Raw genomic sequence first — 13,416 nt, forward strand, 5'->3', positions numbered from 1 at the left:
CTATATTTCTCATTAAATACAATTGTTGGGCTGTAAAATATTTGAAAGGATTTTAACCATCTTACTTTTGGAATGATTTGGCTATGAGTAGCTCATTTAATTTTTGATTGGCTCTGATTTCTTGGCAATCATCTTACGCACCCAAGTATTCCTGTGAACTAAGAAAATCAGAACTAAGTATTTTGAATACAATGAAATGTTTGTGGATGTTTAAATGAAACATTAATGAAGTGGACTTAATGTAACATCTTGTAGACATTTAGTTAAATACTTGTCACTGAGGTTGATGTGGTGTTATATGGACATTTAATAGAATATTTATTGATGTTGAGTATGACATATTCATTTTGTATGTTGGAGGCCAGGCATTTTTTTCAGGTCTCATACATTTTTGTAGGCCCTCTGCATTTTGCTAAAGTGCCAATCATGGCACTGGGTGTATTGATAATGTAGAATGGGATTTTTAAGGAAATGAGGTATCAAAAGCAATGGTGTCTCCTTTATCGAGCAGCTTCTATATGACGGGGTGAGGTAAGTGCTTCACCTACACTATCACATTTAATCCTCACAAAAGCCTGTGAGAACGTGATATTATTATACCTATTTGATGGAACAGGAAATATGGGGGTCATACCACTGGGACACCTGGGATTTGAGCCGTGGTCCTCTGGCACCAGAGCTCAGGCTGTACTGCCTGTCTTCCCTTCGATAGGCCGCTACTTCAGTTCCCATATTAAGTATTTGGGGCAGGATTAATTTCAGTTGTTAAGGAATCTGGACAGATTTATAGAAAGAACTTGAGCCAACAGCGAGAATCCAGACTGAGGGGTGGGTCAGTCATTATCTGACCCTTAGCAACTGTGAGACCTTAATTTTGACTTGAGATTTTTCTTTAGCTTCTGGCTTCATGCCTTCTGTTAAAGCAAGAACCACTCCTGGAGCCCCTCTGTGCGAACAAGTAGGAGAATGTCCTTGGCTGGAAAGGAGATGAAGCAATGGTGTCCACAGGAGGATTATGACAACATGGGAATAGTCCCTGGGGGAAGGTGGCTGGCCCCTTGGAAAACGCAGGTTCAGTGGTGGAGGCCTGTTTCAGGGAGGTCTCTCCTCCATCAAGGGTAGTCACCTAATCTTTGTGGGCATTGGATGGGATATGAGCTGCTTTCCTTTATTCGTTCAGTGTATTTGAAACTCAGTGAGGTGGGCTCCCATAGACACAAGCGCAGGAATGTACATGCCAGGGGTAGGATTGAAAAAACAAGATGAAATCAAACAACAGGAGGTATAGAAATATTTCTGCTTTCTTATGCCCTTTTCTTAAATACATAGCTATGCTCTTTGATTCCATTGACCTCTCTTGGGATATGTAGAAGTGTGTGCTTTCATGGTTAAGCAGTCGGGGTAGAGAGAGAGGAAATATATCAGTGTGTCCCAAATGCGGTGCATGACCAGCTGCCTCATCTTTCTGGGAGCTCTAATTGAAATCCATGTATTTGTGGCAATACTACCTTCAGTTTGGAGAACTGTTTAGGCAGGGGGCCTGGTGGTTGAGAGCGGAGTAGAATCTTGCTAGTGTGAGTGGGGCCAGTATAGGTTTTGTGGTCCAAAGAGAATTTTGTCAGGAGTCAATGGCTATTAAAAGTGTTTTTGCAAAGATAAAGATTAACACAGACATCAAGATAGTGGTTATCTCTGAGGGGTGGGAATAGAACTCTATCAGGGAGAGGCACACAAAGGACTTCTGAGAACTGGGGCTGATAATGTCCTATTTCTTAATCTGGATGGTGAGTACAGGGTTTCCACGTAATTATTATTTTTAAAGTGTTCACAAATTTATATGCACATTTTTTATTTTTTGGTAAGAAAAGTTTCAGCAGAAAATTGGGGAAAAATGCTTTATAAACATTATTGGAAACATAGTTATGTTTCTTTTATTTTTTTATTTGATGTAGGTGAGCATAGCCACCCCAAAGCAGAAACCAAAGACTCCATTTTGCTTTGGTAAGTACTGAGCCAGAAGATGGGTTTTTTGAACACTCCTGTAGCAACTTCCTCTTTGGCATGGAAATGGTCTGGTGATCACTTTGACTTACACCCTGTGTGTGTGAGTGACTTCGGTCACAGCAGTGTTTCCTGGCTCTCAAGTATACTGCTTTCCTGCGTCTCACCACAAAGTTACCAGTCACCTAAAACAAATGGTCAGTGGCATTGCAAGTTTTCCTGGCTCCACAGGGCAGGGTGCAAGGTATCTACTAGAAGTTTCTAGGAACCCTCAATTCAGAGCTCAGTAGTGGTGTGCCCAGGAAAGGTGGAGACTTCGGAAAGTTGGGAGGATAATAGAAAAGAAGGAGTATTCTGTTGAGGGTCTCATTCAGTATTGCCCAAAGAGTCACAGTGTTGGGGTGACACAAGAAGCAGAGCCAGCCCGTTGATGCCTCAAGTCATTGAATCATCAGTATTTATTTGGCGCACACTATGTTCTCAGTACTGTACTAAGTGCTACAAGCAAATGCTAACAGATGGTTTCTGAGCTAGCAGATATTCTGTCATATACCTAGCGTGATTCTGAATGTAAGCTCATGAAGGAGGGTTATTCCTTTGCTTTGTCATTGCTGTATCCTCAGCATTTAGAGTGGTTTGGGCTCATAGTAGGTGCTGAATGAATGAATGAGCTAATGAATTCTGTGTCCCATAATTCTCACCTCTTAAATAGTTCAGGCTTTTTAATGCTAGGAGAATAAAGTGGTCCCTTGAGTTGTCCTCTCTCCGAACTAAAGGGTGGTTCAAGCTTCTTTGGTGCGCTCATTCTTCCAGTATTTTTCAATATGATGACTAAGCTTGAAAATGACCCTCTTCGATGTTGTGTTCACAGTAGATCTATTTAAAAAAATTATGAACCCAGAAGTAAATTGTTGACCCAAATGGAGGGCTCACAGGAAAGAGCAGGTTGAAAATGAGGTCAAGGTCACAGATTTGATGATTTGATTTCAGGCAAGCTTTATTCCCTTTTCCAACCACAGACAATAGTCCTAACCCAGGCAAGTTGTGCCAGTGGAAACAGGGGCTCTGTGGCCAAAATTATAAATGTATCATCATGAATGTAAATCTTTTGGCACCTCTAAAAAGCAGTTCAAGCGTGTGTTTTGATGGCAGACTAGCAGCCGCATCACTGCACAACAGCATGTTAAGGTTGTTGTTAATGTCAGGTGTCATTCTTGTGGCCAGGGGAGTGATCCACACTTAAAAAAAAGTTTTCAGTGATTTCAGAGAGAGGGAAGAGGGGGTGAGAGAGATAGAAACATCACTGATGAGATAGAACCATCAATCAGCTGCCTCCTGCACACCCCCTACTGGGGACTAAGCCTGCAACCCAGGCATGTGCCCTGACCGGGAAGGAAACCACGACCTCCTGGTTCATGGGTTGGTGCTCAACCACTGAGCCACACTGGCTGGGTGATAATCCACACTTTTTAAAGAGAGAGCATTGCAACCTACTGTTTCCCAGATATTCATGCAGGTGCCTTCCCACATGGGGAAAGCCTTCCTCTGTTTTGTGGGGATCCTCCACCCTGCTACTTGGAGCATGTTCGTTTTGTGGAGTCTTTGTGTTGCATGTGTTCTGACATGGATTTTTCCTCCCTTCTTCCCCACGACTTCTGCAGTCATCAATGCCCTCTCTCAGAGGTATTTTCTTCAAGCCAATGACCAGAAAGATCTGAAGGACTGGGTTGAAGCTCTGAACCAAGCCAGCAAAATCACTGTACGTACAATTGCTTCTCCTTTCTGCAGGGGTCCCTGCCTCTTCCCGGCACATGGCCTGTTTGGGTGGGGAACAGTTCCAGTGGCAGCAGGGGCTTTCCCAGAAGCTCGTTCTAGTCCCAGTTCCCCTACCTCTTCTTACACCTTGGCTGACCACGAGTTGCACAGAGTCTGGGTTTGAATCAAGTTCAAGGGGAAGTTGATGGAGCATCTGCTGTGTGCTTCCTGGAAGGGCTCCTGATCAGTTGTGTTTTGGGTAATGCTGATTCAGAAGGTGGTGGGAATTGGAAAATGTATTGCTGACCGTGAGAAATAGAGGGAAGGGGAAAGCATATGAGGAGGGAAGTTGGAACTTTGTCCTGACTTGAGGGAATACACTTCTTACTTTAAGAGGTGGCCTGGGGGAATCCCGACAGGCCATCCACCAATCCGTCCTGCCAAAGCATTTAGTTTAGAAACATCACTGAACTCGGGCACTGACTGGCCAACCAGTACTTGACTTGATGAATAAAGAACTCCTTTCTTTTCCTTTAGAAAAAGAAAGGGAGCAGGGTTGTAAGGAGGAGATGGAAAACTGTATGTTTTGGGGGGGAAACTAGACCTTTAACCAATCTAGACAGACTTGTGGCATAATAAACATGGCTTGTATGCTGAAAAGTTTGATTCTCTGTATCCTACAGTCGGAAATGCTTGCATTCCAGTGACTCCCAATAATAACCATTATGTGCTGGGGCAGATCTTTCTCCAGATTCATCAGGGCTCCCGTGAATAAGTTAACAGAAGAAACCTACACCTGTCCAGCACTTGTGATGTTGGACCCCCAGAGTACAGTTCAGTCACTGAAGCAGTTTTGCTTGTTAAGTTTGCTATTCTGATGAACGTTGGTAAACCCGTGCAAAGAGAGCAAAAGGGAGGGGATTGCTGCTAACCCATGTGTCTGCTCCCCCGTGTGCTGTGTACGTGGCTCTTGAGTGCTGTTAGGTAAAGGTGTTCTTCACTCATGCTGGGGTCGTCACCTTCCGCGTCTCCCACCGTTTGGGTTTCTTTCACTGTCTAGTGCTTTATCCTCGTTCAGCCTGCCCTCCTGGGTTTCCTCCTCTGTTCCCGCCGGGGGAACAGGGCTACCCAGTGTGAGGTAGCAGAGAACCTCCTCCCCTCTCTTTTGTGCCTGGAGCTCAGAGTGGCTCTAAGCAGCTTGGACCTCTGCTCTTTTCTGGTCTCATGGAGCAGGAGTTACAGGTCCCGGGAGTGGGAAGAGCAAGGTGGCGCCCAGAGGCTGGAAGTCCATGTCGGTCCTTCTTCGGGGTCTGCTGGGGTCGAGCCCCAGCAGGTCCAGGGGTCCCCAAAGGTGTGGATGGAGTCGGCGAAGAAGGAATGACATGGAGACTGTGTTCAGTTGATCAGCAGCCTAGCCAGGATCTCCAGCCAGGATCTCCAGCCAAGTTCTGGTCTGGATCTCCAGCGAAGTTCTGCTTCAGATCTCCAGCCAGGTTCTGTGTCCATGTTCTCTTGCTAGGTTCTCCAGCCAGGTTCAGTCACCAGGTTCTAGTCAGGTTCTCTTGCCCATTTCTGTAGTCAGGTTCAGTCCAGGATCTTTTGCCATGTTCTCTCCAGCGAAGTTCTTCTGTCTCTAGTTCTGTATTCTAAGTTCTGTCTTCTTACATCTATATTTATACCAGTTGATTCCAATCCTATCAATCTCTATTTCAAAGGTTAGGGCGTTTCTTATCTCCATTCCAGGGAGTAAAGATTATGTAGCTTAAGCATGATTGTTCGTAAAGTGATTAATTACCCACCTGGCACTTAGTTAAGAGGTTTTATTCCCTCCCTAACTTCAGGGGAAAATCCCTACCTGGGGAAACAACCTTTCTCAGAGACCTTGGTTAAAACACATAGTGCCAAGAAGGTGAGCAAACATATTAAGAACAGTATGCCATATATGCCAGGTCCCTTGAAACAGCAAGCATGGACCGGCTCCCGGCAGGGGTCTCCACAGTCTCCAGGACCCCCTCACTTTCCTTGTTCCATTAGTACATCTCTTCACTCTTCCTCCAAAGATCATGTGGGAGAGAAGGAAGAGGACGGGTACTCCACGTCCTCCTAATCTTTTCATGTTCTGGAAGTGTTTATTCCTTTCACCACTTCTGCATCATCTTCTATTGTGTGTCCTTCCTTAGGGAGGTTAGGATGAGGGGTAGATGTGGGGCTGGGGCACCTTATGAGTGACATACATATTTATTTTAAGGCACCTTACGTGCAAAGTGAGGCATCAGGCACTTGGGGGGATGCAGAGAAGAAAGTGTATTGAGCTAAACCTTCGCACGTGCCATATGTTTACCCCTCACGTCACTCTTGTGAAAGAGGTGGTTTTATTGTCATTTTTTTTCTATAAGAAAAATGGAAATCAGGCTCTTACCCAAAGTCTAGAAGTTAGTAAGTGGTAAAACTGGGATTCAAACCCCAGGGCCCTCTGGCTCCCAGGACCTAGAAGTTTATAAAAATATTAAAAATGAGCAGCAGTGTTAAAATAGGTTAGGTTACTCACCACTTTTACCTACATGGTCTCATTCTTGCCTTGTAAAAACCTTAAGTAGGAAGGGCAAGTGTTATTATCCCACTTATAAAGGAGGGAATGGAAATGCCTAGAGATCAAAGAGGGTTGCCTAAGGTTCTGGAGCCAGGATAGATCCAGTGCTTCTGCCCACAGATCATTGTTCATATTAGGCTAAGGTCATTAAGTCCTTATGATTGAAGAAAACAGTCACCACGTGGTATTTAAAGAATTGGGCTCTCTCAGAGTATTAGCATTTCGCTATTTTTTTCTGTGGCCACTGTAACAAACTGAGTGGCTTACAACAACCGAAATGTATTCTCTCCGAGTTCTGGAGGCTGGAAGTCCAGAGTCAAGGTGTTAGCAGGGCTGTGCTCCCTCTGAAGGCTCTAGGGGAGAGTCCTTGCCTCTTCCAGCATCTGGTGGCTCCTGGCAGCCCTTGGTGTCCCCGGCCTTGTAGCTGCGTCATTCCGTTTCTGCCTTCATCATTGTATGGCTGTGTGTCTGTGTGACCTCCCCTGTTCTTATAAGAACATCAGTCATAGAAGTTAGGGCCCACCCTGAACCATATGACCTCATCTTAATGTAATTCCACATGCAGAGACCCTATTTCCAAATAAGGTCGCATTCTGAGGTTATGGGGACGTTATTGAACTCGCTACATTTCTATAAAGGGTTGAAAATTGAGCTGTGCAAGTCAGGCAGTCCTCGGGCAAATTACTTCATTTTAACGAGCTTTTGCTTACCTCATCTATACGGAGCGAAGCACAGTCCCCCACCCCCACCCTCACACCCCATTGGATTGTCCCTCGCAGCAGCCTAGCTGAGCCCGGTGAGAAGAAAGATGAGTCCTTGCAAGTCTCATGACACAGTGTGCATGAGAGCCATGTGGATCTGCAGCCTCAGAGACCACGCCGCAGGTGGCTGGCAGAGGGCACACCTTTAAATTGGCCGCTGGGGCCCTGGCCGGTTTGGCTCAATGGATAGAGCGTCGGTCTGCGGACTCAAGGGTCCCAGGTTCGATTCCAGTCAAGGGCATGTACCTTGGTTGCGGGCACATACCCAGTGGGGAGTGTGCAGGAGGCAGCTGATCGATGTTTCTCTCTCATCGATGTTTCTAACTCTCTATCCCTCTCCCTTCCTCTCTGTAAAACAATCAATAAAACATATTTTTAAAAAAATAATAAATTGGCCGCTGGGCCATGGACAGACCAAAAGGATGACCTTGTTTTCAAGCTTGGAACGTAGTTTTTGTTGAGTTTGTCCTTCATGGACTGAGTCAAAATCTTCAGGAGAGTAACGGTTTTGGAAAGGCTGGTCGGAAGCAGCACACGCTGCAGGGGCATGTGCACTGACTACCAGCCGTTCTCTGGGTGGATGACAAGATTCTGAGAGGCAACACAACGGCCGAGCTTCTATGAGGCTTTTCCTGGCCACTGTGAGCTCAAAGCCTATATCCCCGTTTCATTGCTGCATTTCAGGAATTCATATGGGTCATTTGGGGAGAATTTCTACTGTTCTATGGTGATTATATCACTAAACACCCCAGCAATTCTCAGCATTCCTAAGGAATTTTATCGCACAATAGCAAAACTCTGGAGAAAATTAGAAAGGGTGGTAGGTAGGTAAATAGGTAGGTAGGTGTATTTAGCGCTGGGGAGTCAGGCAGTCCTCGAGCAAATTACTTCATTTTAATGAGCTTTTGTTTACCTCATCTATACAACCGAGGAAATAATGACACTAAGGCCTACTAGATAGGATTGCTTGAGATTAGGGAGAATGCAGAAAGAGTTTAGCTCATTGCTTGGCATTGAATGTTGGCCCAAAGCAATGGGAAGGCTAAATGACAGGGTGGGTTTGTGGCCCAGTCTGGCGAGGTGGCAGGCAGAGGTCACCCTGGCCTAAGTAAGCGGAGTTTGCAGGCACGAAAGAGGGTTCTCGTCTTTCTGGGGCCCCAGTGTAATCACAGTGGTCTTCCTCCTGTGAAAGGGCACCACATGGAGTGGCTCTTGGTCCCCCTGCGCTGAGAGCTCTTGAAGGGTCGCAGCAGTTCTCAACCTGTGGCTCACAAACAATGAAAATACACCCTGCATATCAGATATTTACATTACGATTCATAACAGTAGCAAAATTACAGTGATGAAGTAGCAACGAAAATAATTTTATGGTTGGGGGTCACCACAACATGAGGAACTGTATTAAAGGGCCGCGGCATTAGGAAGGTTGAGAACCACTGGTAGAGTCTTGGGTCTTTCTGACTCCCCTAGGCTATGGACGAAGAGGAAGAGGATGTTAGCTTTTCTCACCCGGCCTGCAGTTCCTTTCCTGGCAGAGCCGCACAGGGCGCTGAGCTCCCGTGAATGAGAGGCTCTGTGATGCTGTGGACACCACACCAGCTGGGGGTCAGGGTCTGCTCTCTGGTTAATTATTAGTCATTGCTTTGGCCAAATGACTTGAGTATTCTGGGCCTCTCTTTGTCTCTTACAAATGAAATATTTTTTCAGAGTTTGCAAACTCTTTTGTAAGTGACAGGGAGGAAGTGGGCAGGGAGGATGAAAAACAACGTAAGTGTAGATAAGTTCCACGTGGCTTTGGTGTGGGGGGACGGTAGGGAGAGGGGCAAACGGACGAATGTACTCCCCCTCTAAAGAGTGAGCTGTGATGGGGCTGGAAATCGGGATTTTTATGTGCAGTATCCCAATTTTTTTTTTAATGAGAATTTCTGTTTGTTTTTTATGACTTAAATATATTTTTATTGATTCCAGAGAGGAAGGGAGAGGGAGAGAGAGAGAGAAACATTAATGATGAGAGAGAATCATTGATGGGCTGCCTCTTGCACACCCACACTGGGGGTCGAGCCCACAACCAGGGCATATGCCCTGACCAGGAATCGAACCGTGACCTCCTGGTTCATAGGTCGACGCTCAACCACTGAGCTATGCTGGCCGGGCAGTATCCCAAGTTTTAAATGTAGATTGAAACATGTACTGTGTAGGGCAAACCAAACACAGTTTGGGCAACGTCTGCCTTCGGGCCAGTTTGCAATATGTGTCCTGTGGTCTCAAACTAACCATGAACATGCTGTGATTGCTTGATCAGCCGGGGCGAGGGACAGACATAGCTCACGCTTCAGAAAGGGCCGAGTTTGTACATGTTAGTACCATTTGCGAAATGTTACTTAAAATAATTTGTAATACTTTTGTGCTGTTCTTTGTGTTTCTAAAGTTTGTAAGTGTCTATGCGCTGTCATTTGATAACCACAGCAACTCTACGACATAAATGTGATTTCGCTTCCCATTTCACACAGAGGACCATGTAGGTCCAGAGAGATTCAGTGACTTGCTGAAGGTCACTGGGTCAGTTAGTGACAGATGTCACTTCCTCTGGAGACCCCCGCTGACCACTCTATTTCTAGCAGTTCCCCTGCTGCTGTCTAGCTCAGCTCCTGTGTATTTTTTTCATGGCACTTGCCAAGATTTGTAGTTATTCTGATTTGTAGTTATTTTGCTATGCAGTTGTTGTCGGTCTCCCCTACTAGCACATACGTGCCATGAGGGTAGGACTTGTGTCTAAATTTGCTGTTTTATCTTCAGTCTCTCTCCAGGGAAGGGCTGACTCACAGTAGGTGCTCAGTACATTTGTTGAGCGTGTGTGTGTGTGTGTGTGTGTGTGTGTGTGTGTGTGAAGTTGCTGGCAGAGTTCTTCATATTCAGCTCCGGATCAGTGGAAGGCCTGGGGAGGAGAGGGGTGTCTTGCTATAATTTAGTACATTAGCTTTTCTCACCCCTCTCCATCCTGCTTTTGACTCCCGGCTTTTCCTAAGCCTCTGTTCGCTGTTGACCGCAATGCCCTCATTCTTCCCAGGTACCCAAAGTTGGGAACCTGCCTCTGACGACGGAAGTGCTCAAAAGCCTAGCAGCTCCTCCGGCCCTGGAGAAGAAGCCGCAGGTGGCCTACAAGACAGAGATCATTGGAGGGGTGGTGGTCCACACGCCCATCAACCAGGTGCTGGGCCTGGGCTGCCAGGGGTCGTGGGGGTGTGTAATGCCCTGTGTGCCAGTGTGCACAGAGGACTATACTGAGGACAGGGTGGATGGGGCGAGGCAGAGCCACATGGATGTAAGGAACGGCAGTGCAGAGACTGAGGTCACTGAAGCTTGACGCTGTGTGGCTGGCACGGTTTGGGACGAGCACGTGTAAACCCTCTGAGGCGTGGGGCTGAGGAAGGCCCGAGAGGCTTCCTGGCTCCTCTGATTTGCTTTCTCTGGCCTTCCCTCTCTCCTGGGCCTGCCCACCCTCCCTAAGCGATATTCCGCGAAGGCACTTGGTACAGTGCCTGATGGGAGCAGAGGAAATCTTTATTTTCTTGTTTAGTTCTTGACCCTCATCGTGGGCAAAGAGGCCAGAGGTGACTTGGCCAGAGGGAGCTGGGGGTGGTGGTGAGCTGCCTAAGGATGGAGGGGCAGGTGCTAACCCGACCCTGTTTCCTTGTAGAATGGTGGGGACGGGCAGGAAGGGGGTGAGCCAGGGTCCCACGCCATCCTGCGAAGGTCTCAGAGCTACATTCCCACGACGGGCTGCCGGGTGCCCACTGGCCACCCCTTCATCAAGAGCGGCTACTGCGTGAAGCAAGGGAATGTGGTGAGTGTTGGCGCCGGGCGGGGCGGGTTCTGGTGACTCCTTGAGTCGGTGGGTGTGGGTGTAGGCGGGGAGAGTCCTCTGTGCCTCCGCCCAAACCCCGAGGGGCTTGGGACCAAACATTCACCTATGGGAGCCGGGCTTCCCTGGGCCGAGTCCTGGGAGCTTAGCGTTAGAGCCCCTGCAGAAGCTGGGACCCCTTCCTAATGTCTGCTCTTGACTCTGCATTTCAGCGGAAGAGCTGGAAACGTCGCTTCTTTGCGCTTGATGACTTCAGCATCTGCTACTTCAAGTGTGAGCAGGTTTGTAGTTGCTCCGGGCCTTCTGAGAGGTCGTGGAGGGAAGAGGAACCTGGTAACCCCGTGTGTGTGTGTGTGTGTGCATGCGTGTGTGTGCATGCACGCACACACATGTGCATGGGTGTGCACACAGAGATGTGGGCACACGCACAGACTCCCAAGATGCCTCCGTCTTGCCTCCATCCGTCCTGTGTGCTCATTATTACGGTGACCCGGACTTCCTCCTTCTATGCAGCAAGCTGTCCTGTGGTCAGAGCCACAGAGCATCTTTGTAGATTTTTTCCGCTCTTGATTCATTTGAGACCTTGCCTTGCTTGTAACCTGCTTTTAGCCGACCATCTCCAATGAGAGAGGCATGTCAGTTAGCTGGTGTGGGCTGTGGCATTATGGGGACGGTCTCGTTTACCTATCTCTACATTTCTCCCTCCCAGGACCGAGAACCACTGCGCACAATATTTCTCAAGGATGTCCTCAAGACCCATGAGTGTCTGGTCAAATCCGGGTAATTGTCTCTGCTTATTTTTTTCCTGATCAGAACCCCCACATGCCCTCTGGAACCTCCACTTACTGCCCTTCTGCGGCTCTGTTCACATCTTCCAAGACAAGGGCTCAGGCCTGAGGTCTCATGGTGGGAGTCACCACATCCTAGCTGACGTGGGTGTGAGGCCACACTGGGCTGGCTTACCCTCTGCCCATAACTTCACTCTCACTCCTGAGAAGATGAGCCTGTGCAGTAATTTTCTGACGGAGAAAAAGAAAGCGTGTAGGAACAAAGAAGAGAGTGGTGCTGAGATGCTTCTCGGAGGTAGTTAGATGCTCATCCCACAGGAGAACTAGGGCTCAGAGGGGCCTGTGCCCATCCTCACTCACTTTGCAGCACTTCTGGGCAGCTCACTCTTAAGCCATGCCTCCTCTCTGAATTTCTTATGCCTTTTCTCTCCTCCCCCCCTGCCCCCGCCTTTGACAAGTCCCTGATACCCCTTCACACAGGGTGATATGGCAACTCTGTCACCCCACTGGGCAGGAGAGGAGGCATTTTTAATGTGTTCCTCTTTCTACTAGGAAATGGTTACCTTCCAAGTGTCATGGTGCATAGGATGATTTGTGGACCTGGGGCCCCGGGGTGAGGGCTCTCCCATATGCAGCACCAAATACAGATGCTGTTGGAACTAAGCTTTAGAGACCCAAGGGCGTCTGGACATCTAGAAGTCCTCACGTTGGCCCTGAATCTGCAGTCTTTGGGGACTGCATGGTGGCCGGTCCATCCCGTGAACGGGGCAAGCAGAGACGGCGTCACCAGGGAAGCTGTGAGCAGCAGGCAGCCTGCTCCGAGCGAAGGCGAGGCAGGGTCAGCGTGAACACAGTGCTGTGTGACCCAGGGAAGCAGGACTGAGGGCCGCGCTGTCCTGCACATGGAGCTGAGAGCACAGGTCAGGGAAGTCCCAGTGGCGATTTATCGTTCGTGAAAGTAGCTGGAGACGGGAGTTCCAGAAGTGGCTCCAGAGGCGTGGGCGGGGGAAAGGCGGCATGGCCGGAGCCTTGGAGATGTCCCTGACCCTGGAGTGCCTGTACAGACTGGACTTGTGACCGCGTGAGCATGTGGGGAGCTCAGAACCCAGATAAGGCTCAGTCCGAAGAGTGCTTCGTACTTTGCTTAAATCTCTGACGGTCAGACGCAGACTGAACTTTGAGTAAAAGAATGAAGGGGTTAGAGATACGGTGGGGAGAAGTCCCCAAGCCTCTGCAGGTCCCAGGCCTGTGAGACTACATCCTGCCCCCACCCAGTCAAGGGGCTTTCGGGCATCTGGGTCCTGAACCAACATTTGCTGAATTGCACGGAAAGGCAACCTGTAGCCTGAGAAGCAGCGTCCTCCCTCCCTGCTTTGCCTTTACCTCCTCGGTAGCTGATTCCACGATGCCGTTCTGTTTGCAAGCGTAGTTTCAAAGGTTGAAGTGTTTTAGCGAGAGAGCGCAGAGCCACCTCTACTGAGACACTCAGCAAGCGATGCTAATCACAGTGAAATGTGTTTCAGGTGGCCTCTCTGTGATGCGCCCGGTACCAGATGCCTCTGTAACTGATCTTTGTGGTGACCAGCCTGATAAAGGAGGTCTTCTCATCTCTATTGTGCAGTTAGGGTACAGAGGCTCAGCAAGTTTTAAAAATATTCC

The 13,416-nt window shown here is 48.2% G+C and overlaps 1 protein-coding gene across 4 annotated transcripts in view; it reads left to right on the forward strand.

Annotated features, from left to right (window-relative positions):
• PLEKHA2 (pleckstrin homology domain containing A2) overlaps nucleotides 1-13,416 on the forward strand; it is a 73,307-nt gene that overhangs the window by 43,755 nt on the left and 16,136 nt on the right. For all 4 annotated transcript variants that reach the window (XM_036298860.1, XM_036298862.1, XM_036298861.1 and 1 more), the window contains 6 exons: nucleotides 1,953-2,001; nucleotides 3,663-3,760; nucleotides 10,175-10,315; nucleotides 10,805-10,951; nucleotides 11,182-11,250; nucleotides 11,679-11,749. In XM_036298860.1, the coding sequence (XP_036154753.1) occupies nucleotides 1,953-2,001; nucleotides 3,663-3,760; nucleotides 10,175-10,315; nucleotides 10,805-10,951; nucleotides 11,182-11,250; nucleotides 11,679-11,749 (575 nt within the window). The remainder of the gene's footprint in view (nucleotides 1-1,952; nucleotides 2,002-3,662; nucleotides 3,761-10,174; nucleotides 10,316-10,804; nucleotides 10,952-11,181; nucleotides 11,251-11,678; nucleotides 11,750-13,416) is intronic.

This window comes from Myotis myotis, unplaced genomic scaffold, assembly GCF_014108235.1.
Source record: "Myotis myotis isolate mMyoMyo1 unplaced genomic scaffold, mMyoMyo1.p scaffold_m19_p_3, whole genome shotgun sequence".
Taxonomy (NCBI): domain Eukaryota; kingdom Metazoa; phylum Chordata; class Mammalia; order Chiroptera; family Vespertilionidae; genus Myotis; species Myotis myotis.